The sequence below is a fragment of the Telopea speciosissima genome, chromosome 10 (genome assembly GCF_018873765.1).
Source record: "Telopea speciosissima isolate NSW1024214 ecotype Mountain lineage chromosome 10, Tspe_v1, whole genome shotgun sequence".
In the NCBI taxonomy this organism is placed as follows: Eukaryota; Viridiplantae; Streptophyta; class Magnoliopsida; order Proteales; family Proteaceae; genus Telopea; species Telopea speciosissima.
The window spans coordinates 22,140,636-22,163,434 of NC_057925.1; the positions used below are offsets into that span (position 1 = coordinate 22,140,636).

At 38.0% G+C, this 22,799-nt stretch overlaps 1 protein-coding gene across 1 annotated transcript in view; it reads right to left on the minus strand.

Moving 5' to 3' along the window:
* Window positions 1–18,197: 18,197 nt before the first annotated feature.
* Window positions 18,198–22,799, minus strand: part of LOC122642683 (DDT domain-containing protein PTM-like) — a 37,387-nt gene continuing 32,785 nt past the window's right edge. Inside the window, exons 9-10 of the mRNA XM_043836234.1 lie at window positions 19,389–20,129; window positions 18,198–19,190 (exon numbers count right to left, since the gene is read on the minus strand). Of these exons, the coding sequence (XP_043692169.1) occupies window positions 18,238–19,190; window positions 19,389–20,129 (1,694 nt within the window). The 3' untranslated portion in view covers window positions 18,198–18,237. The remainder of the gene's footprint in view (window positions 19,191–19,388; window positions 20,130–22,799) is intronic.

A 22,799-nucleotide genomic window follows, 5' to 3' on the forward strand; every position in this document is an offset into this window, starting at 1 on the left:
GATCCATAGCACATTTTAATTGATAGGACTGGCTCATTAGACTGACTCATCTAATAAAAGTGGTTTGGCTTTAGGGATACCAATTTAGTTAGCCAACTCTTAACCAAATTGGACAGCCTTTATGGGTAGAGTTCCACTTCCACTTGGTTAGACTCTTTCTTACGCTTTAATTAAATCCCATAGAAGGCACTCTTTGAGTCTTGGGGTTAAGATTTGAGAAAATCTTCACCGAAGGATGTCAATTTAAAGCTGAAATCGAACCCGGCCGTTTAAAACCCAATCGAAGTAAATCGGCTCGGTTTTGGTTTCCAAAGCTGGAAACTTTTCTAGGGTTTTTTTGTGTTCATGCTTAAAACCGTTAAACCAAATCGAATTACCTATTTTCAAACCAAATAAAAAATCATATAAAATTATATTATTTTTTTATTTTTAATCAAATGTGGATGATAAATTCTTTTCCATTTTAGTATTTGGGAAAAATAAGGGTTTCTATTGGTGAAGATGTAAAAAAGTTGGCCCATACATTTAAAATAGGACATAGACCGAATATGAAACCAAATTAAAACCCACTAAGAAGCTGAATACAAAACCGAATAAAAATCGAAACCGAATCGAACTGAGTCGATTCGGTTTTGGTTTTGAAATTGTATTCCTTTCTTGGTTCAATCCAGTTTTGATTTCTACATTTTGTTTCTTAAACCGAGCTAAAATTGAACCGAATAATCGAAACCAAAACAATTGACATCCTTATCTTCAATAGTCAAAACTCAAAAGAAGTAGGCAGGATGAAGAAATTAACAAATTATTTGCATTAATAGTATCTTAGGTGGTTTGTGTTAGGTCGAGGACTGGAGGGTTAAACTTTCTTGATGATAAAAGAGAAATCCCAAGGATTTAAAAATCCGATTTGATCTCTGATTCAGATTAAAATTGGTTGAAGCTGATCCCGATTTCATAGGCATGGATGAATTACATAGAATTTAATTGAATTAGACTCCGAAATTTTCACATGTGGTTAATCCAGATTATGACTTGGATAAATGCATCCCATGTAATTCATGCATGCCTATGGTACTCCGACAAATAGTGCAATCTCTCACTGCCTAGATTTTTAAAGCACTATTTTGCCACATGATAAACTCTGATTCAGCTATAACTTGACCCGTTAATATATAGGGGACCTAGGGATCTATATGTTCATAAAATTTAGGAGCTCTGTAAATAATAAGATATCCTTATAAAACACACACACATTATAATTTTATGTAATGGTAATGGGAGAGAGAGAGGTTGGGATTTTTTTATAATTTTTTAAGAAAAGTGGTTGGAGGATTAAAAGAAGAAGGGTGAAGGCGGAGAGATCTATTGGGATTTTAAAGAGATAAGACTAAGGAGATTTATTTGGAAAGAATTTTACTATAATTAAAGTTTAATTATGTTGATTTATCATGAACAAAGAGAGCTCAAGTGTACAACGACGGTTGTGTACCTAGGGGTGTCAATTTTGGATCGGAACCGGTAACCGGACTGAAACTGTCCCGCTAGGAACCGGAACCGACCCACCCAATAGCTTATTGGTCCAGATCTGGTCTTAGTGATAGGTTATTGGTCCGGATCTGGTTTGGTCCCCAGAACCGTTAAGGAACCATTGGAACCGGAAGAAGTGAATACACTTGAACTTGTCTTGCACCATTTTTCTGTTTTAAAATGTCAAAAGATGATCTTTACTATTTTAACATACAATTAAAATGACTTTTATTATACAGTTGTTGTCCAGTTGCTATTAGAACATGACCCAAGACTAAACAAGACACTTGGCCCCTCAAATTCTAGTATTCTACCCCTCTCATATCTGTTGCACATAGAGGACACACACCAGTAGTTAATGAATTGCTTTTGAATGATTCTAGTTTACTTGAGATTTCTAGTTCCAATGGGAAAAATGCTTTACATTGGCTACTCAACAAGGACATGTTTGGACCTAATTAGGAACCGGAACTGGACCACCCATTAGTTAATGGTCCTGGATCTCAGATTTGGAACCGGTGAGCTTATTGGTCTGGATCTTGTCTTGACACCTTAGAGCCAGAACCGCTAGAGAATCTGACCGATAGCTCAAAACCGGACCAGTTGACACCCCTATGAGTACCCTCATAGTTGCAAAATCAAGTTTTTAGACTTGACTCGTCCTTTTCAAAACCTAGTGACTCACTGAGTCAAATCTGGTCAGGGTGAGTTATATACATATTTTTTTATTTTCTTAATATCTTCATTCTTCACCTTCTCTGAGTGAGGAGGGGCTGAGGCTACAATTGTTTCATAGATGAGAAGAAAAAAGAGGTTAATATTGTAGACAACAAATAAAATTCTAGGGTTTTGTTTAGATGCAATCAAACTTATAGTCTATGAATAGTATATGACCCCCCCCCCCCCAAAAAAAAGACTCAGTTAGTTTCACACGACTAAGGCAATAACATCGAGTTAATGAAAACTTGTACTGACTTAGACCTAGTTTGGTCATTTCTTAAACCTGGGTGAGTCTTCATGACTTCTGACTAGGTTTTTATTTTTTTTTTACTCGACTGGGTAACTCACCTGAGTCAAAACCTAGACTATATATTTACCACATATAATTTATAGGGAAAAAGATCTTTACTTGGTATTGTTTCCTACGCCCTCTCACAGGGCACCTTGAAATGATGCTTCTACCCCTCGGTAGATACCTAGGCATGCTTCCCCCATTGGCCTAGACGCCAGTGTAAAGGCCATGCGACCAAGCAGAGATCTCTTTCCCTAATTTATAATAGTAAATATTCCCACATGTATAATTAATAATCATATATTTACCATATATCTTTTCATTCAAATTGAAGATTGCCAATTAAATATTTACCACTTGTTCTTTTCATTAAATGAACACTATTTTATTTTCTTTCAATATTTAAAATTGAGTTTTACCTATTTATTAGATTTTTTATACCAAGCAATCGACTTGTTGGGCTAGAATGAACACATATCATACATAGTAGATACTATATAGGTACATTATTACCACACAAAAAAAGAAGAAGAAAAAGATACAATATATTATTACTAAAAAAAAAAACTATGTAGCTACATTATAACAAAAAAAAAAATATCTTATATAACTACATGCGATGATTTATTTAACATTTTTTTAAGATTGACAATAAATAATTTTAGTAACTCTCCATGCATGGGAGAGTACTTAGCTTTCAAGTAATTCCAAAAATAATAAGCCGAATCGGGCTACTCCCCGAAAATGCCCTACCCGTAGGTTCGTTTGTCGTTGGGGCTAAGCAGTAAAGAAAAAAGTCCTTCCGAGCCAGAGTAGGATCAGTGGTTTGAACAAAGAAATCCGATTAGAGTTTGCCAATGGAGACTTCAAATCAATAGATGTGGTAGCCACCCCCGAAACTGTACTTGCAAGTTTCCCCGCAAAAAGCTCTCCACGCCTACTCTTAGAAAGAGCACTATTCTTCTTTAGTTAGGTAGTTCTCCCCTTTCTCAGAGACCGTAAGACCCCGGTGGAATCGAAGGCCTACAGACAATAGGGGATCGTTTCTCTCCCAGCCCTACCTACTTCAGTGAGGCTAGAACAGAAAAAGACCTGGTTCCACACACATGAGATAGGCAGAAGGTATGGGATGACCAGTTCACCACAAATTGCAAATTCGATCCTAAAGTCGTCTTCCTTGTTCGATAAATGCGTAGTGGAAAGGGATGCTAGTCGGCTCGGCGAAGCTTGGCCTACCCCAGGTGCAAACCCATAGGGATAACCCAATGGAAACCGCCCCTATGAAGTGGATAATGACGAATGATAGGAGGCATGAAGAGCTGGAGGAGCGGTAATGATTACGATACTCCCCTAGATGAACCGTCCACTTTGGAGGAGCAGTAATGATTACGATACTCCCCTAGATGAACCGTCCACTTTGCCTTCCTCCTTTTTTCTTTATTCTATGTCTGCCTTTCCCCTTATTTTTATAGGCATTTTTTCTTTCTGTTCCGGACATTTGATACGAAGAACGATATACAGCCCTGGAAAAGACTTGTGCAGCGTTAATATGGGCTACGAAGCGCCTGAGACATTACATGCTTGCCCATCATGTGATGTTGGTTTCCAGAATGGATCCAATAAAGTACCTATTTGAGAAACCAGCGTTAACAGGGCGGTTCGCTCAATGGCTCCTATTACTCTCAAAGTTTGACATCAAGCATGTCACACAAAAATCTATCAAAGGTAGGGCCATCGCTGATCATCTATCAGCCCATCGTTATTGACTTCACAACTAAAAAACTAAAGTAGTAGCAATCTCTAATAGAATATTCCAGCAACTTCTCTTCAGACTATGGCCCACATATGTATTCTAAAAACCATGCCACTAGTATTGGCCAGAACCAGAATAGCGGGCGTACTTGAACCCAAGTCCAAGTTCTAATTTTGGACATGGTGTTTTTTTTCTTCCTACGCTGGTATTATTTGAGCTCTACATCAATTATATTTATGCTCCAACTTGAGGGGGAGTGTTAAAAGTTAGTACCACAAGGGTATAATATCTTTGCTTATTAAGGTATTATGTATCTTATGTGTTACATAAGTAATAAAGGCATACTTATAACTATTTACACTTTTAATTATAAACTTAACCTACTACTAATGATAGGGAGGTTAAGATATTTTCTCCAATCGTTAGTACAAGTTTTCCTTCTTCTAGTTGTCATTGTTGGTTGTTCTAGGTCTGAAACTATCATAAATTTAAAACCGTTAACCAAAGGAAAACAATTTGAACTTTACAACCATAACAACTGACAATCGGACAAGAAATAACTATACATAATGCCAAAGAAAGATGAAACACCTCAATAAAATGATTTTGGGAGTAGCCAATGTTCACCTTCATTGCAATCTAGAAAGAAAGATTGTGAAGAACTTGTTAATCCATTGTCTTTTCATAAACAAAATCTAAAGTTTCTTACAAAAATGTATGGTCATTTAGGTTTGACCTAAGAATTTCACTTATTAATTTCCTTTAACTAATAAAATTTGATTCAATGTAATTCTTTTTTTTTTTTTTTTTGATGAAGTAAAATTTATTGAAAATATTTAAACTGAGTACAGATTAGAGAGAATAGTGACTAATTCCCCTGATAAGGAGGTGGAATGTACATAGTTTGCTAAGTGGGGGGGGGGGGTAGAGAAGTAGCAGTTCTATCTACTTTTAAAGTACAAACTGAATTAAAAAGTTTAAACACAGAAGTAATGCCAAAAAGTAATCCAAAGATTTCCCAGGGCCAAAGCTGCTTGTTTTGGAGGTAGTCCACCATGTTTTGGCAATCTGTCCAGATTTCCAATGCTATTCCTTATCTTCCCATAGTGTATCTGTGACTCCTTGCAAGATGCCTCTGGCTTCTGATTCTTCTGCAGATCCTGTTCCATCAAAATTCAAATGTGCCGATATGATTTTGTTGTCAGTAATAAGAATAGACGCCCAAGCTCCTTTTTTGGATACATTATCAAAACTTCATCTGAAATGAGAATGACCTTTCCTTCCAAAGGTAAGCTTAGATAGAAATCCAAAGGTGTTAACTTCTCTTGTGCTACAACTGGTTCAAAATGTTAAGGTGAGAGATTGAGGTCACATTCCCAATGTTTGATCAAGTTTAAAATTCTAGTTGGATCAGGTTTTATGTTTTGAAAGAGTTCTTAGTTTCTAATCTGCCTTATGAAGTATACAGTGATACAGGCGATGCCGATGATGTGGGTCTTTTATGTTGATGAAAACATTGTATTGGTGATGAAGTGCTCAACCAGATCAAAGATATTCGAGGCTTCCACGAATTCTGTTCGGATGCCGAGGGAGCTAGCCGCCCAAATTCTTTTTGTGAATGGGCATGACAAAAAAAAGATGTCAGTCAGTTTCCTGACTTTGATGGCATAGACAACAAATGTTATCCACAGGTATGATCTTTTGAAGTCTTGATTTGGAGGATATACCACTATTTAAGAGCTTCCAAGCAAAGATTTTAAAGTTTGGATGTATCTTTAATTTCCAAAGAAACTTACAGCAATGGTTGTGGCTGTTTTGGTTTGACTGGGTGATAAAAGGATTCAGCAGCTTTGGTTGATAGACATCCAGATTTGGTAAGGAGGGTGAAAATGAAATCTCTATGTGGGTGTGTGGAGATTGGGGTGTTCAAAATGAGTTGTGCAATATGTGGTGGAAAGAGGTTGTGGATAAGAGATTGGTTCCAATTCCTATTAATCATAAGGTCACGAACCTTGTTGTAGAGAGGATGACGATGTATGGAAGTGGGTATGGAATAAGACGTGAGTGAGGGGATCCAAGGGTGAGTCTAGATGTCAATAGAACGATCATCTCCTCCTGTCCAACAGGTCCTTTTGGATAGGTCAGGAATTATTTTCTTAATGCCATTCCAAGTCCAAGTAACATTCTTAGGGGAGAAGTTCCTATCCAGTAGGTTTGAGTGAGGGAAGTATCTAGATTTAAGGATTCGAACCCAAAGTTGATTTGGTTGGGTTAGAATACGCCAACCCAATTTCAACAGGAGAGCTTTATTATGGGTTGTTGAATCTCTGATTCCAACCCCTCCTCGGTTTTTGGGCTTGCAAATTTTAGACCAGGATAAAAGGGTTAGACTTTTCTCACTAGATTGCGTCCCTTTCCAAAAATTTGCATTAATAGAATCAAGAGTCGAAGTGATGGATTTTGGAAAAGAGAAACAAGACATAAGAAAAGAAGGGACAAAGTTAAGAACTGATTTAATGAATTAATGAGTATGGTGCGACCTGCTTGGGATAGCAAGTGTGCCTTCCAATTGGAGAGTTTGTTCTTGACTCTGTGGATAATGTTTTTTAAACAAGCTGATTTAGAAGAGGATGGGAATGGTGGGGTTCCTAGGATAATAGAATCAGGTGTCATATCTTTGATACCCAGGATATTTTTTATGGAAGATTTTAAGGGGATTGATGTGTTAGGACTAAAGAAGATACTCTACTCTTTTCAAAAAATTTCTGTTGGCTACAGAGGTCTTCGAAAAGTCCAATAACAAATTTGAGGGTTGTAACATCTTCTAAGGTTGCCCGGCAGAAAAGGAATGTGTCATCAGTGAAGAAAAGATGAGTGATTTTAGGTGCATTTCATGCCACTCTGATGCCTTTAAAAAGATTGAGGTCTCTATAAGTATGAAGTAGTCTAGAAAGGCATTCCATAACAGTAATGAAGAGATATGGGCTCAAAGGGCAGCCTTGTCTAATGCCCTTAGAAGGTTCAAAATAATTGAAACCGGTGCCTTGAAGTTTAATTGAGAACGAGCAGGCAAAAAGGACACAGATCGTATCACACCAATGATTGTCAAAACCCAAATATTCAAAAATTGCCCGGATGAAACCCCATTCAATCCTGTCATAGGCTTTTGACATGTCCAGTTAAAGGGCTAGGTAACCCATTTTTCCTTTCTTTTTATTTTTAAGGAAATGAAAGTTTTCTTGGCCAATAATGATGTTGTCAGAAATCTGTCTTCCCTTGACAAAAGAAGATTGGAAGGGTGAGATGAAGGAGTTGAGGTAAGGTTTAAGCCTATTTGCAATGATTTTAGAAAGAATTCTATAAGTGACATTGCAAAGGCTAATGGGTCGGAAATCCTCAACCGTATTTGGCCCCGTCTTTTTTGGGACTAGGGCAATAAGGGTGTGGTTCATAGTTGGTGGTAGAAGAAATCACTGGTCAGTTTAATGAGATCATTTTTTAATAAGTTCCCAGTGCTGTTGGTAGAAGAAGGCTGGAAAGCCATCCATTCCTGGTGCTTTGAAAGCTCCAATGTTAAACACAACACCTTTGATTTCCTCTACTGACAGAGGGTTGTTAAGTAACAAATTGTCAGAGGCATAGATGATAGGGTTGAAGAGACATTCCACGAAAGAGGAGTCTAGAGGGTCCACAGAAGTGAAAATTAAAGGACTTGGAAATAGGCCGCAAATTTAGAGGCGATGAGTGGGGGGTCAATAATTCTATTACCCTGTGGATCAATCAGATGGATAGAAGAATATGCTCTAAGGTTGCTGTTTGCCACAGAATGGTAATATTTGGTGTTCCTATCCCCATCACTAATATAGGAGAGATTTGATTTTTGCATCCAGAAGAGTTCTTCAGCTTCAAGGATCTAAGTGAGAGTCAGTTCCGTATCTTTTATAAGATGAATAGAGTTTTCATCAGGAGGTTGTGCTTCCAAGAGACTCAGTTTGGCAAAAAGACAATCCTTGAGATTTGAAAGTGAACCAAAAACCTCCTAGTTCCAAGTTTTGAGGCATTTGGGAGTGAGGATAATTTGGCAGTGATATTGTCTTATGTAAGGTTCAGCCATTATTGTGAGAGGAAAGAATTGAAAGAGGGGTGCTTGGTCCAAGCGGCTTGGCAATGGAAGACCTTTTTAAAGGATCTAATTATGGGGGCAGTGCAAAGAATTAGTGGATTGTGGTCAGAACTAAAGGACGGAAGGATAGTGAGACGGGCTGTGGAAAAAAGGATGAACCAGTTTGGGTTGCAGATACATCTATCTAGGTGTTCCATTATTCTATTTGGTGGCTTTTGTTGGTTTGTCCAGGTGAACGTGGATCCGCAAGGTACAACCTCCTCAAGTTGGAAATTAATAAGTAGGTCATTGCATGACATGGTTGAAGGGTTGTTTGGGTTGGAACAAGTGCCTCCAAATTTATCCTCGGGGGTCAATAGTTCATTGAAGTCTCCAATGATAGAGATGGGTAAGGTACAGGTAGAAATGAACGTTTTTAATTCTGCCCAGAAGCCCAATCCTCTCTGAGGGTTTGGGCAAAACGGGAACCAAGAAAAGTATTAGAAAAGGAAAGATTGTTATTACCAATTAACCAAGGTCCTCCACTGAATCCCCCTAGAGCCCGAACTCCCAATAAAACCAATGGAATTAAAAGTTTTACATTTTTTTGGTAAGCAAGTAAAATCAGGATTAGAGAATTTTGTTTCACACAAAAACAGTAAATCAGGTTTCCATTTATTTAAATGAGAAGATAGAGCTCTATGGGTAGACTTAGAACGAATACCCCTTACATTCCAACTAAAAATTAACTTGATGAAAAGGAAGAGAATGAGTTCGCAAAATGAACCGTTTAGAAAACTTAAGTAGAAGCCAAGAAATGAAGAGAAAAACAGTGATGACAACAATAAAATGATCATGAACAGAAAACTTTACCGAAGTAGGTGGTGGAGTCGATTCCTTGTCCTCTCCTTCCTCAGTGCCAACCTTAAGATCTTCACCAATTCTGATAGTTCTCTTTTCTGTGAAGAATGGTGGGTCACTACTTCTGTCTTCAGTTCACAAACCCAGTCTTTCATTTGGGCTGAGAGAATATCAGGAGATTTGAAGATATCAAGAATTCCAGCAGAGATTTTCTGGAAGATTTTGAGCTCAATGGAATCATCGTCTTGATCATCATCAGAGGTGAACGTTCTCATTCTTTTTACCCTGTTTTCTTTTGAAATTGCGACAGATGGGGGTTTGGGAGAGTCACTTTGCTCGTACTGCTCTAAATGCTCTTTGTTTGAAATCTTAGGCTGGTAAACCTTTGATTGGGTTGCAGATGCCATCTTAACAGGGGAATCAGAATTTTGGTGAGATGATGAATGGGGGAAATTAAGGTTTTCTTGGGTTCGGGATATAGGGGCCGTGTTAGACGATGATGGGGGATTAGGGTTGAGGGGGAGTAGTTAGTTGGAGGGTGAGAAGGTAAAATGTAATTTATGGTGATACAGGTTGGGTTATTAAAAGTGTGGCCTGGGAATTGGGTAAAAGTGACTAATTTATCAGAGATTTGAGTTGGAATCTCTCACGCAATATGGATTCTTTGCAGCACCTTTCTCAAATGCAGACTGGCATGGGTCCCACGGAATCTTCTCGAAATTTTCTCCAAATAAATTTGATCAGTCTGATTAATCCAGATCTTTATCCTCTCATGTTCCCTGTCTGGTACAGTTCATCTGGTTCCTCTCATAGGAGGCAGAAATGATCACCTTACCCCCTGCCCAGGTGGGATCCATCCCCCTCTTATTAGAGGCACTAGGTAACTGTACCGGGCAGAGAACCCGAGGGGATAATTTTCCGATTAATCCCCCTTCAAATCTGCAAGATCGACAGCCCCCCCCCCCCCCCCCAAAAAAAAAATAAAGCTGGCCTATGGCTATCCTTCGGCAGAATATAGCTCGGGAAATTGGAATTAAATAATACTACAATATGGGCCAGGTATGGACCAAGTTTGAAACTCAATCGATGTACCAATTCTGCATCAAACAATTTGTTAATTTGTAATTTTCCCATTCTTTGGATTGAGACTTTTTTGGGGGGTCTAATGTAGGACAAAACATGAAGAAAAAAAGGCCAAAATACTGTTCACGTGAACAGCATCACAACCCCTTATTTTGGCTTGGTTAGCATATTACTAGAACAATCATGGGGGTATTACTATCAATTTTAATTGACAATTTTGGACTTCAAGTGCTGGCCGAATGGTATCTTTGGTGGGGACCACATGGGATCTCACACCCTTAGGAGATTGAAGATTTTATTTATGTTTCTATTTTATTTCAGTCCTAGTTAATTAGAGTAGTTTCTATTTTCATGTTGCAACTTATTAAGTTTCTATTTCTCTTCTTACTTGAGGTGCAAGTATAGCCCTCTTTATATTGTAAAGGCTGTTAATGCCTCCCACATGAATTCTATAGTGAATGAAGATTGCTTTTAGCACATATGTTTCCTTTCTCAATTTGACTGTGACTTGAAGAGCTGAAGGAGCCTGGCTGAGAGAGCCAAATCCACCTATCTCAACGCCTCCATTGTCATCTTCTCCATCTAGTCAGAGAGCTGAAGTGATCACTCCACTACCCAGAATACCACTCGAGGGTTGTTGCTGTTGTTCCAAGTTGCTGCTGCTGCTGCTGCTGCTGAAGGTCATCACTTAAGGTTGAAGACACCTCTCCAACACTGTTGTTGCTGCTGCTGGTTGTTCCATTGATTGGAGCTGTTGCTGCAACTCTGCAACTCCTTTGACTGCACCTTACCAATTCCTTAACTCCCCCAATCCTTCACCAACCCTGCTGGGTTTTGAAACACAACATCCCCCTTTCATTCCCTCCACTCGATCTTCACTTCCACCCCATTCCACAGGCTGAAACTTTCTATTTTCATTCCACCCCCATAGCTTCACTTCTACCCAACAGACTTTCATCAAATTTGAAGCAGAGCCCTCTCTCCATAGATCCTACACTTGATCCAAGTTAGAACCCAAAGTGGTGGCTAGTTTGGCCTGCAGAGATTTAGTTTCTAATTTGGGAGTTGTTGTCATATCTTCCATCTCAACCATCAGAATCAATTGAAACTTTTAGCAGTGTTTCTATCCTATACATGCATCATTCGATCCAAAGCTAGGTGAATTCCTTCGGTTGGTTTGGTTGATTTCATATACTTTCTAATTCTGACTCTTGTTTCTATTTTGGATTTGTGGGTTTATCGATCCTACTGTAGAGTGGCTCTTAGCTGAACCCCTTCTACATTAGGGTGGTTTATAGGCAAGATTGACATTTATTAAATTAAGGTATTAGTCCACCAAGTAAAAAGGAGCTACTCATATAAACGGCAATATAGAGACAAAAAGGAAACAAAAGCCCAAAATCAAAACCATGACTATAGACGAAGCTAGTGAGCAACAAAGTGCTCTCTTTTCTTCTTAATCTACCTGTAACAAACCCATAACCCAGAACCAGTACCTGCAAGCGGAACACAGAGGAGAGAAGACAGAGAGAGTTGAGGAAGAAGACGTAAAGACTGCCAAAGAGAAACTTCCGTCAATGATATTTGGCTGTCTCCCTCATCGCAAATATATAAAGCTCAATTACAAATAGAGAAGGACTAGAAGTCTAAGAGTCTAGCCTAACTAAGAAATAATAGAACCAAAGATAAAGATAACAACTAACCACGATAAGAGGAGTACAATAGGGACACTCCCCCTATCGTTGTACACATGCAAAGCAAGACTACTGATAAATTGCATTGTTGCTGAACATCACAATTAACTATCTTCATAAGATAAAATTGTTGTTGAGGACACGAGCAGATGACACGAACAAGTAAATAGTAATAATCTTCAACTGATAACTTGAGCAAATAATAATAATCTCCAATCTCCCCCCCCCTCTTTCACGTGTAGCATTACACGTGGCTACACTTGAACAATGCAATAAAGAATAACTCACCATCATGGGCAGCGATAACCAGCATCACGGCAGATGAGCATCACATAAATCCCATAATCAAAAGCAACCGCAAATAAGATCCCAATAAAATAATCTCTAATCACCCCCTCACGGTAGCAAATAGAATACCAGATAGGCCAGATTTAAACAAATCTGAGCAAATAATCTCCAAGAATAACAATAACAACCAACACTCCATGCAAGTATCAATCTTCAGAAAATTGCAACCCTGAACTGATGTGATATAGGGTTCCAAGCATAGTTGTCATGGCGTCCTGGCGCTGGAGAAGCAAGCATATCGAGCTTCGACATAGATGATGTACAAATATCGCCCGATATGGCCTCCATGGCGTCGCTATGGTGCCGCCATGGACGCCATACCACAATATATCGGCATATTGATCGATATTAGTGTATAAAACTTAGGTTTTAAATTTTTTTTTATTTTAAAACCAGTTAAGAGCTTAAATGCTTTTTCCTTTATTTGTATTGGACACATTAACATAAAAAAATTAAAACCATTAAACAGTACACTATAGTACTATACCCTAATTTTGAAACACTATTACTAATTGGAATTGGAATTTGGGAGATTTTAGAAATCACAAAGTGAAAGGTTGAGACAGAGGAGAGAGTTCGTGAGACAGAGACACAGAGACTGAAGGAGTTAAGAAGACGAAGAAGTGAGAAGAAGAAGATGAAGAACTGAAGAAGACGTAGAAGTGAGAAGAAGAAGAAGAACTGAAGCTTCAGTTCTTGCAACTCTCCGCAAGTTCGAACCCCTCCGGCAACCTCCAGGTAAGTAAATTATTTATTTATTTTTTATTTGGTTCTTCTTCTTCTTCTCCGATCTCCTCCCAGTCCTCCGGCAACTTGATCCTCCTTCTTCTTCTTCTTCTTCAGTTCTTCTTCTCACTTCTTCGTCTTCTTCACTTCCGGCAATTCTCTCCTCAGTTCTTCTTCTTCTTCTCACTTCTTCGTCTTCTTAACTTCTTCTTCTTCAGTTCTTCTTCTTGCCTTGCAGTTGCAGGCTTGCACACAGTCACAGACCTCTCAGTTTTTTTTCTTTTTTCTTTTTTCTTCTTCTTGCCTTGCGGTTGCAGGCTTGCACACAGTCATAGACCTCTCGGTTTTTTGTTTCTTCTTCTTGCCTTGCAGTTGCAGGCTTGCACATAGACAGAGAAGGTGTTTTTTTTTTCCTTCTTCTTGCCTTGCACACAGCCACACATACACACACAGAGATAGGGAGAGAGTCGAGAGACAGAAGGGGGGGGGGGGGGGGAGGGATTTATTACAGCCAGTAGTTCTCTCTGTTTTTTTTTTCTTCTTCTTGCCTTGCAGTTGCAGGCTTGCACAGTCACAGAGAAGGTGTTTTTATTTTTATTTTTTCTTCTTCTTACCTTGCACACAGACACACATACACACACAGAGACTACTGCTTTCAATTATTTGATAGGCTAATCTATGTTTTCATACTTTCATATACACTAATGGATATTACACTTTCATGAATTAAACCATAGTATATTAGTAGTACACTTTCATGTTGATTTTTGATGTTATAGGATATATATTATAGCATACTAAATGACATTAAAAATAGAGAAAATAAAAAATAAAACATGGTCGACATGATCGCCATGGCGGGCGACATGTCGATATATCGATGTGACACCCCTCCACCGACTTGGATCGTCATGACAACTATGGTTCCAAGACACTAAATTGGGTGCTATGGGCCCACAAATGGCAATAGAGACTTAGTTATAATGGAGTGGAAATTTCGTAATTTATCCCAAGTGTACCAAATAGGGGGGCAGACTCGTAAATAACCAGCTCTCAATTTAACGATGGAAAGGCAATGTTATAAATTCTGGCCACACTTATGGGACCACCCAAGCAAGTATACCAAATAATGCAAGCTGAGGTTCAAAAACACAGCTTGAATTGTTTATGGGCCCACCAAATCAACAAGAGTCCAAGTATTAAAAGGCAATGGCAGTTTGGGAAATAATCAGAATGCTCAATAGGCCCTAGGGTAGATAAAAGAGAAGGAATGGTGGAACTATAAATATCTCTAAGTTAAAAATGGAATGGCATGGGTATAATTTAGTTGAAATCCAATTATAAGCACAAGCAAAGCCAAAGGGTAAACTTGGAATGGTATGATAAAATATGGACATAAAGGGATAACAGAAGTAGTAAGGAGCATAAATGGAAAATCAATTAATAAAATAAAAGAAACGAGGAAAGGCAAAAGGGGAAGAAGCACTTAAAAAGAGGGTAACGTGACTGTATTCTTCTCCTTGACAGTCACACAACCAACAAACCCTGAATCACGAAACCAACAGTGGACGACTTCACCTGGGCCTGAATTGAGATTTTGAGGGCAGCCGTGAAACCAGGGAAAGAATACTGCCATTGATAACCAAGGGGAGACCGGAAGAATGCAGCAGCATCAATTGATAATCACTTATCAACAGCAACTTCTTAGACGATAATCAACAGGGTCGATATACGATAATAACTTCAGCAACATTACCAAGAACAGCAACTTCAGTAAATCGATAAATGGCAGCAGCAAACCGTTTGCCTTCGTATGTAGCAAACGACAAAGGGCAGTAGCAAATCGAACAATAGCAGAAAACAAACAGTAAGTCACAGCAGCAATCCAAAGAAGGAGATAACAGAAGCAATCCAGCGCAAGTCGACTGTGGAACTTCAAGGGAAAATCCAGCAAATTTTTTTTTTTTCTCCTTTGACCGATCAAAGCATCAATCAGCAGGATATATCATCAGCAGCAAATACCAGCAGCAAGCAGAACAAGATTGAGTGAATCAGGTATGATTCATCATACATTAGCTTCACCAGTATAGGATACCATATTTCTTCTTCTTCAACCAACTAGGGTTTCCCAAAGAGGAATGGACAGCCTAGGTGCTTACACACCACAACCAGAAACCTTGAATGACTCTCAAAACGACTATCAAGGGAAAAGCAAGTACTGATTACAGCTTTGATACCATGTAACAAACCCAGAACCTGGAACCAATACATGCAGGTGGAATACAGAGGAGAGAAGACAAAGAGAGAATTGAGGAAGAAGAAGTCGAGACTGCCAAAGAGAAATTGCAGTCGATGATATTTGGCCGTCTCCTGCATATATAAGCTCAATTACAAATAGAGAAGGACTAGAAGTCCTTGCTGTAATAGAAATCCAAGAGTCTAGCCTAACTAGGAATTAATAAAACCAAAGATAAAGATAACAACTAACCACAATAGGAACACTCCCCTATTGTGGTACACATACAAAGTATTTTACCCCCATGGTACAAACCTTAACACTACCAAACAAATTTTAGAAGAGATCCATCTCTTTTCATCATCTTTAATGCAGTCAAATTTCTGTAGTATATGATCGATTCTCAAGATTCAGAGAATCACCAGACATATCTAACTGCATGATTCCATATCATGCAATCAACTCTTCAAAGTCCATTTTATCCAATTCTCCGAAATCCAAAAATATACCATCCTTGTCACCTGACAATCTCGAAGTACAAACCTACTAGAATGTTTAGCCACACCAAAAGATCATTGGGTTCCATTGGACCCAGTATGCTTGCTGGGTCCACTTTAAATCATATTTTATGGCCTAGACATGCTCAACTTGCCATATCACATACTAGTTCAAGGAAAGGAATTCCAACTTCCGAGTAAGAGTTGAAACATCTCATTCTTTCCCTTCAGTTTTTTTTCCCCCCATAAAGTAGTACATTTACATTAAACACCGACTTAAATTCCTCTATTGAGAAGGGGACTGAATCATTAAGCCAAAAACCTCTATGATAGAAATTGAAAGGGAAAGATGTTCAAAACCAACACAAATACACAAGTTAAATTGCAAATCTAAAAACCTTGAGAGACTACATAAAGAATAAATTTGATATTTTGACTTTCATGAAGAGTATAATAAACGTGAATTTTCAGCAACTTACACAGAACTTCGACAATTATTAGTAATAGGAAAGTGCCTGCAAATCTGCAACATCACATCGAAATGGTAAAAGAAAACAGAAGGATGTGACCAATATACATTTGAAATTAAATTGTATATGAATTTGGATGTGGAAATATCAGTTGTTTCAGATAATCAAAAACACAGAAGTTCACAAAGAATATTTCAAGAAACCAAAATAAGCACTTGGCTCCTCTTTAAAGCATGAAAACAGATTGGAAGACAATCTTGATCATTTATATTAGTCTTCATAGCAGCGCCCTTTGAAGGTTATGCAAAACCTGTAATGCCTCAGATAAAAGGACTTCTTGAATCTTTTGCAACAAGCAGGTAACAAGATATGATTTAAGTCATGAAATTCTTAGTCAAGAATATATGTAGGCGTACAAGCAAGGAACATATGGGAGAAGCATAGTTCTCAATTTTTTTAACAACCTCTGGCATTTGTGCCAGTTTCAAGGATCACTGAAATGAGACATTCATAGAAAATTAGAGGAAATTGATCCTAGTACAAAAGCTTACAGAAGAATAGTAAAAACAAAAAAGGTGGAGAAAAGTTAAGAGAGAGAAATAACATAAACTGGAGAGAAATAAAATCCACTTATCTCTCTTGAAATTCTTACATTTGGAATTGTCTTCAATTTAGAGAAATAGGACAAAAGAACAGAGACATTTTCAATTTCATTTTTATCCTTAGTTTTTTCTTGAATTTCAACCCACGATCCAATTTCAGACCTGTAACAACCTAGTTCAAGAACAAGATTGAAACTTCTTCAAATCAAGGTTTGAGGTCTCAGTTCCAGACCTGGTTTCGGTCAGGCCCAAAACCGAGACGAGATCTGTAATTATTATTTTTTTTCGGCCCCTGGTTTCGGTGGGCATATGACCTATCTAGGCCATGAAAGTTGCTGTCCAGCCTATTTTAAGCCCTATAAGCATAATGGAACCCTTAAATTATTTTAAAAACTCCCTCAAAATGGTAGTTTGGCTTTGGACCTGTGGTTGGTAGTCTACGTTGTATAGTGATATGGCCTATCTCATACAATCTTTAGTACTAGAAGACATATATAATTCAAGTAAAACAACCTAAATAAGCATTAGGAATGAAAAGACATCAAATTATAAACCATTAAATAATGCATTACCTTCAAGTTGCGATCTCTTCCAAATGATGATGTGCAGCAATTCAAGAGCCAAATGTTGTTGTTTAGCAAGAACTTTAATGGATGCAAGCAAGATTGGATTGTATTTGATAAAAAAATTGAGCAAATAGAGAGTTTTGGTTAAGAAAAAGTGTCGAAACTCACCGAGAGCAGCGAGGCTGGTCGAGATTTCAACCGAAATAATGCACCTTTTATATGTGGAACAGTTTCTCTGAGACGAAACTTCCGAGATATGGGCCGAGAAAATGTACTATTTTAGTATCGTAACCCATCTCGTCTCAAAACTTGATGAAACCGAGACGAGATGGCCGAGATCTCGCCGAGACCTCATACTATGCTTGCAATTAGATGGAGTATGCATTGGCAATACTTAGTAATAGTAAACTACCATCACATGGCTGAGAAAAACAGTGAGTAATGTCAGTATCCATGGATCAATGAAAGCAGTGCACCAAATAAAGATAGGTGCACTAAACAGAAAATGAGAAGCCAGTGCACCAACATCTTAATGAAGACAAAAAAATATATGGGCCTCCTCTATAAATCCATAATCTATGGGAAGAATGATTAATTGTCAAAAACAATCTAATTTGTAATTTCAAATGAATCAGCATTAGAAAGCTTCCTTTCTGCCTCCCTGCAACAATATTAGAAATTCACAATTGGTTGAATGGTATGGCAGCTGACACAGCATCAGCAAGATAAATTGTTAAATATTTAGAACAAAAAAATCAATCTACACTTTGTTTTCTCTGGTATCCAATAGTTCAATTGATGACAGAGTCGTTGTGTTATGCAACCCACTGGAGTCATCAAGTGTTCTAGCAACCAGCACTTTTTCTGAGCTGGGTACCATCTCTGCTGAAACATCTTCCACCTCATTATTTCCTAAAGATGACACTGCTGTTGCTATTACATTATCATCAGATTTGAGCAATTCACCAGAAATGAAATATTGTTTTTCTGATTCAATTTCACAATCCAATATGAGAGTCTGATTAAAATCTGAAACAGCATCCACTTTCTGCTCGGGCAACTCACTGTAGTCACCAAGTGTTCCAGCCACCAGCATCATCTCTGAGCTGGCTGTCATCTCCACCAAAACTGTTTCCACTTTATTATTTCTTAATGACTCCACCTCTGTTTCTATTACATTCTCACCAAATCTGCAAGATGGATGCCCTTCTCTAACAAGCAATTCATCAGAAAAAATATTTGTCTTTTCTGATTCAGTTTTACACTCCAACAGAAGAGTATGATTAGAATCTGGATCTGCTTTCTGCTCCATATCATTAGAATCTGCAATTTTATCTTCTTTCCGATCATTACTGGCAAATGCATGCCCTTCTTTTGATTCCATCAAACAATCCACCATAATAATCTGATCAGAATCTGCAATTGCATCTGCTTTCTGCTCATGAGTAGATGCATGCATATGTAACAAACATGGAGAATTTGTATGTGGTGGCTTCACTTTGTCATCGCCCCCAATCAGAAAAAGGCCAGCATCAGATACATCCTCATTATATTGCATCTCTACATCTTTTTTAACATCATGTAGTTGAACCATTGCATCTTGCAAATATGGGCAGAGAGGTGGATTTCTCTGGCGGCATCTGTGGCACCTAAATCCAAGAACACTGCCAAGTTTTTCCTCAGTAAGACCAAAGGCATCTCCATGAAACCAATCTGCATTACAGATAAAATAAGGAAAACAATCAGCAAATAGAACATCAGCTGAATTAGGTCAGACAAGATTGCTTCATATGATTAAATTCTTTTCCCTTAATCTAGGTAAATATGGATGGATAAAATTCAGCTGTTAGTGTTGAGAAGCCTACAAAATTACAAATAAATTAAGTAGGTAGCAATACATGCTTCATGTACCTTCACAGCTTTCACAACCAATATAGATTATTGTGGATGCATATCTTCCTCCACTACAAAGACAGCATTTGTATTGCATATTGGCAGCACTTGAGTTTTTGGATGGAAGAATAAGTTTCCTTTCTTTAAAAGGAATTGTACGGTCGTCATTCACTTTACGAGATAACCGAAGACCATTTAGCCAGTAAGCATGACAAACCTCTGTTCTCTTTCTCTTGTGCCAGCAAATGCCTATAACAGAGTTATTGGATATTTCATTTTTAGATTGGACATGTTTCCCTTTTTTGCATACACCAAGCCTTTTACTTTGCAACAATGCATATTTCACTTTCTTGACTGCACGTTTTGGCCGTCCAACTCTTAAGATTTTTTTGCTTTTCCCTGACCGCACTGAACGTCTGTCAGTCAAAGGTTTTTTACAATTCCATGAATCTACAGGAGATCCATCTTTGGAGGCTTTTTTATTGTTCTGAGATCGTACTGACCTTGCATCTGTGGTAGATTTATCATTGTTTCGTGGCCGTAGCGACATCCCCCCTGTGGTGGCTTTCTTACTGTCCGATGACTGTTCCAATGGTCCATCTTTGGGGGCCTTTTTACTCTTTTGTGGTCTCTTTTTTACCTTCACCATTTTAATCTTTGTATGTTTCACTTTCACATCCTGACATTTGTGGCATGTATACATGCAGTTGGCAGTAATGGCCCTGTCAGACTTCCTGACATGCCTTTTATGGAAAAAGCCTGAAAAGAAAATAGTGATACGATATAACAGTTAGTTCACAGATGAACCAACTAATCAGAAAACACATGCCAAATGCTACCCATGAAGCTGATTATCTCATTCTACAGAGAAATGATAAATGACAAGCTTCCTCAATTACTTATCCACATCCAAGTATCCAACACCAAAAAAAAAAGGAACCAAGCTACCTTGCAACATAATCTTGAGTATGATCAAATTGTTCCAACTTGAGGACATTCTTAAAGGTTTTTTATATTATTTTATTTTTTTTAAGTTTGAGCTTACAGTATAACACAGGAAAGCAAAGTTAAAACAATGATATCAAAGTACTCCATTTGAAGCCTTCTAACTGCAAACTAGTTTTCATTTCCCAAGTTTGCCAGAATCTGGAAAATATTCCAAATAAGTTGCATGTGAATTCAAGGCCCAGCATTGAAAAACAGCTGTGGACTGTGGAGATAACCAGGAGTTGGCTTTCATTTTCAGTGAAGGGCAGACATTAGCTTTTAGTTACTTTTGTACTTACTTTGAAATATTGAAGCAGCTCAAGAGAGAGTGATGGGACTGATTTATTTCTGAATGTACAATGAGAGGAAGTTACTGGTTGTGGAGGCCTGAAAGGAGAAGCTAGCAACCACGTCACTTGCTAGGAGATCTACAAGGGCTTGGTCAAGTATGGGGGAATACAGACAAGAAAGATTCCATCTTAATTGTAAATAATTTCATATGTTTTGTGGAGGTCTTGCGCAGTTGGCCCCCACAACTCTTCTACAGCATTTTTGTCATCTTAAATGTCATTATACATGGCAAGGTAATCTTGTGGGTCTCCCAGTCTTGAAGTTGTGTGTGTTAAGTTAGAGAGTGGATAATGGTGTTTCTTCTGTTGCGGGCTGGTCTTCATCTGTTTTATTTTTTTCTTTTTTTTTACCCTTTCTTTTCTTCTTAATTTCCTTCCCCCACCCTCTTTTTTCTTTTGGCTCTACCTCCCCTTTGTATATCTTGAAGCAGGAACATAACCAGCAGTGCTCCAAGACTTATAGATTTCAAAAGAATTGATTACCATAAGCTTAACATGTACTGGGAGTATTGTATTGCTGTTGTACAGACTGTGTGGGATCAATATCAAGTTATGCGGCATAAATTTTCATGTTATGTGGGATTTACATATTTCTTTGCCCTGCTTTTCCAACAATCTTCTTAGCTTCAAATTTGCCAGAAATGAAGCTAAGAATATTGTGGGAAAAGCAAGGGCGAGAAATATAAAGATCTTTATAACAATCTGAGCACAAAGGAAAGGGAAAGAGTTATCTATAAAATAGCTAAAATGAGGGAAAGGAAGAGTAAAGATCTCGACCAAGTTAGATGTATTAAAAGTGAAAATGGTAAAGTACTAATAAGGGATGAGGACATTAAGGAGAGGTGGAAAGAGTATTTCTGCAGCTTACTAAATGAAAAATTAGGATGTCTAAAGTAAAAGAAGCTTTAAGAAGGATGAAAGTAGGCAAGACACAAGGCCCAAATGAGGTTCCAATAGAAGTGTGGAAGAGCTTAGGAATTTGTGGTTTATTTTGGCTAACCAAGCTGTTTAATAAGATTATGAGCACAAGGAAAATGACAGATAAATGGAGGAGAAGCATTGTGGTTCCAATTTACAAAAAATAAAGGTGATATTCAGAGTTGCAATAACTAAAAAGGCGTAAAACTAATGAGTCATACTATGAAATTATGGGAAAGGGTTATTGAAACCTACCTAATACAAGAAAATACTATTACCAAGAAACCAATTTGGTTTTATGCCAGGAAGATCCACTATAGAAGCAATTTACTTAGAGGACTCATGGAAAGATTTAGAGATTGCAAGAAGGATCTCCATATGGTCTTTATTGACCTAGAAAAAGCTTATGACAGAGTCCCTAGAGAGTTAATCTAGCAAGTACTAAAGAAGACAAGTGTAAGAACTGTGAGGGGTCAAGGTAGTGAATTCCCAATCACAATTGGGTTACATCAAGGATCAACTTTAAACCCTTATTTTTTGCGTTTATCATGGATGATATAACCAAAGACATTCAAGATGAGGTTCTTTGGTGTATGCTTTTTGTTGATGATATTGCTTTAGGGGATAAGACAAAAGCGAGGATTAACACCAAGTTGGAGTTATGGAGATTAACCTTGAAATCAAAAGGTTTAAGATAAATAGAACAAAGACGAAAGATAACGTGTGTAACTTTAGTTACACTAGGATGGATAATGAGGCGGTGAAAATTGATGAGAGGGAGATTCCGCAAAGTGATAATTTTAGGTATCTGGGTTCAATCATAAATAAAGAAGGTGATACAAAAGATGATATTTCACAGAGAATTAAAATAGAGTGGATGAAGTAGAGAGGTGCATCAAGAATGTTGCGTAATCGACGTATTCCTTTAAAAGGGAAAATTTTATAGGACAATCATACGACCAGCTATGATGTATTGTGCAGAATGTTGGGTAGTTAAGAAACATCATATAGAAAACTCAGTGTAGCAGAGATGAGGATGTTGAGATGGAAGAGTGGCAAAACTAGGAAGGATAACGCCAGGAATGACCATATTAGAGCTGATTTGGGAGTAGCTCCGATAAGTGATAAGCTACGAGAAAGTTGTTTGAAGTAGCATGGCCATGTTCAATTGAGG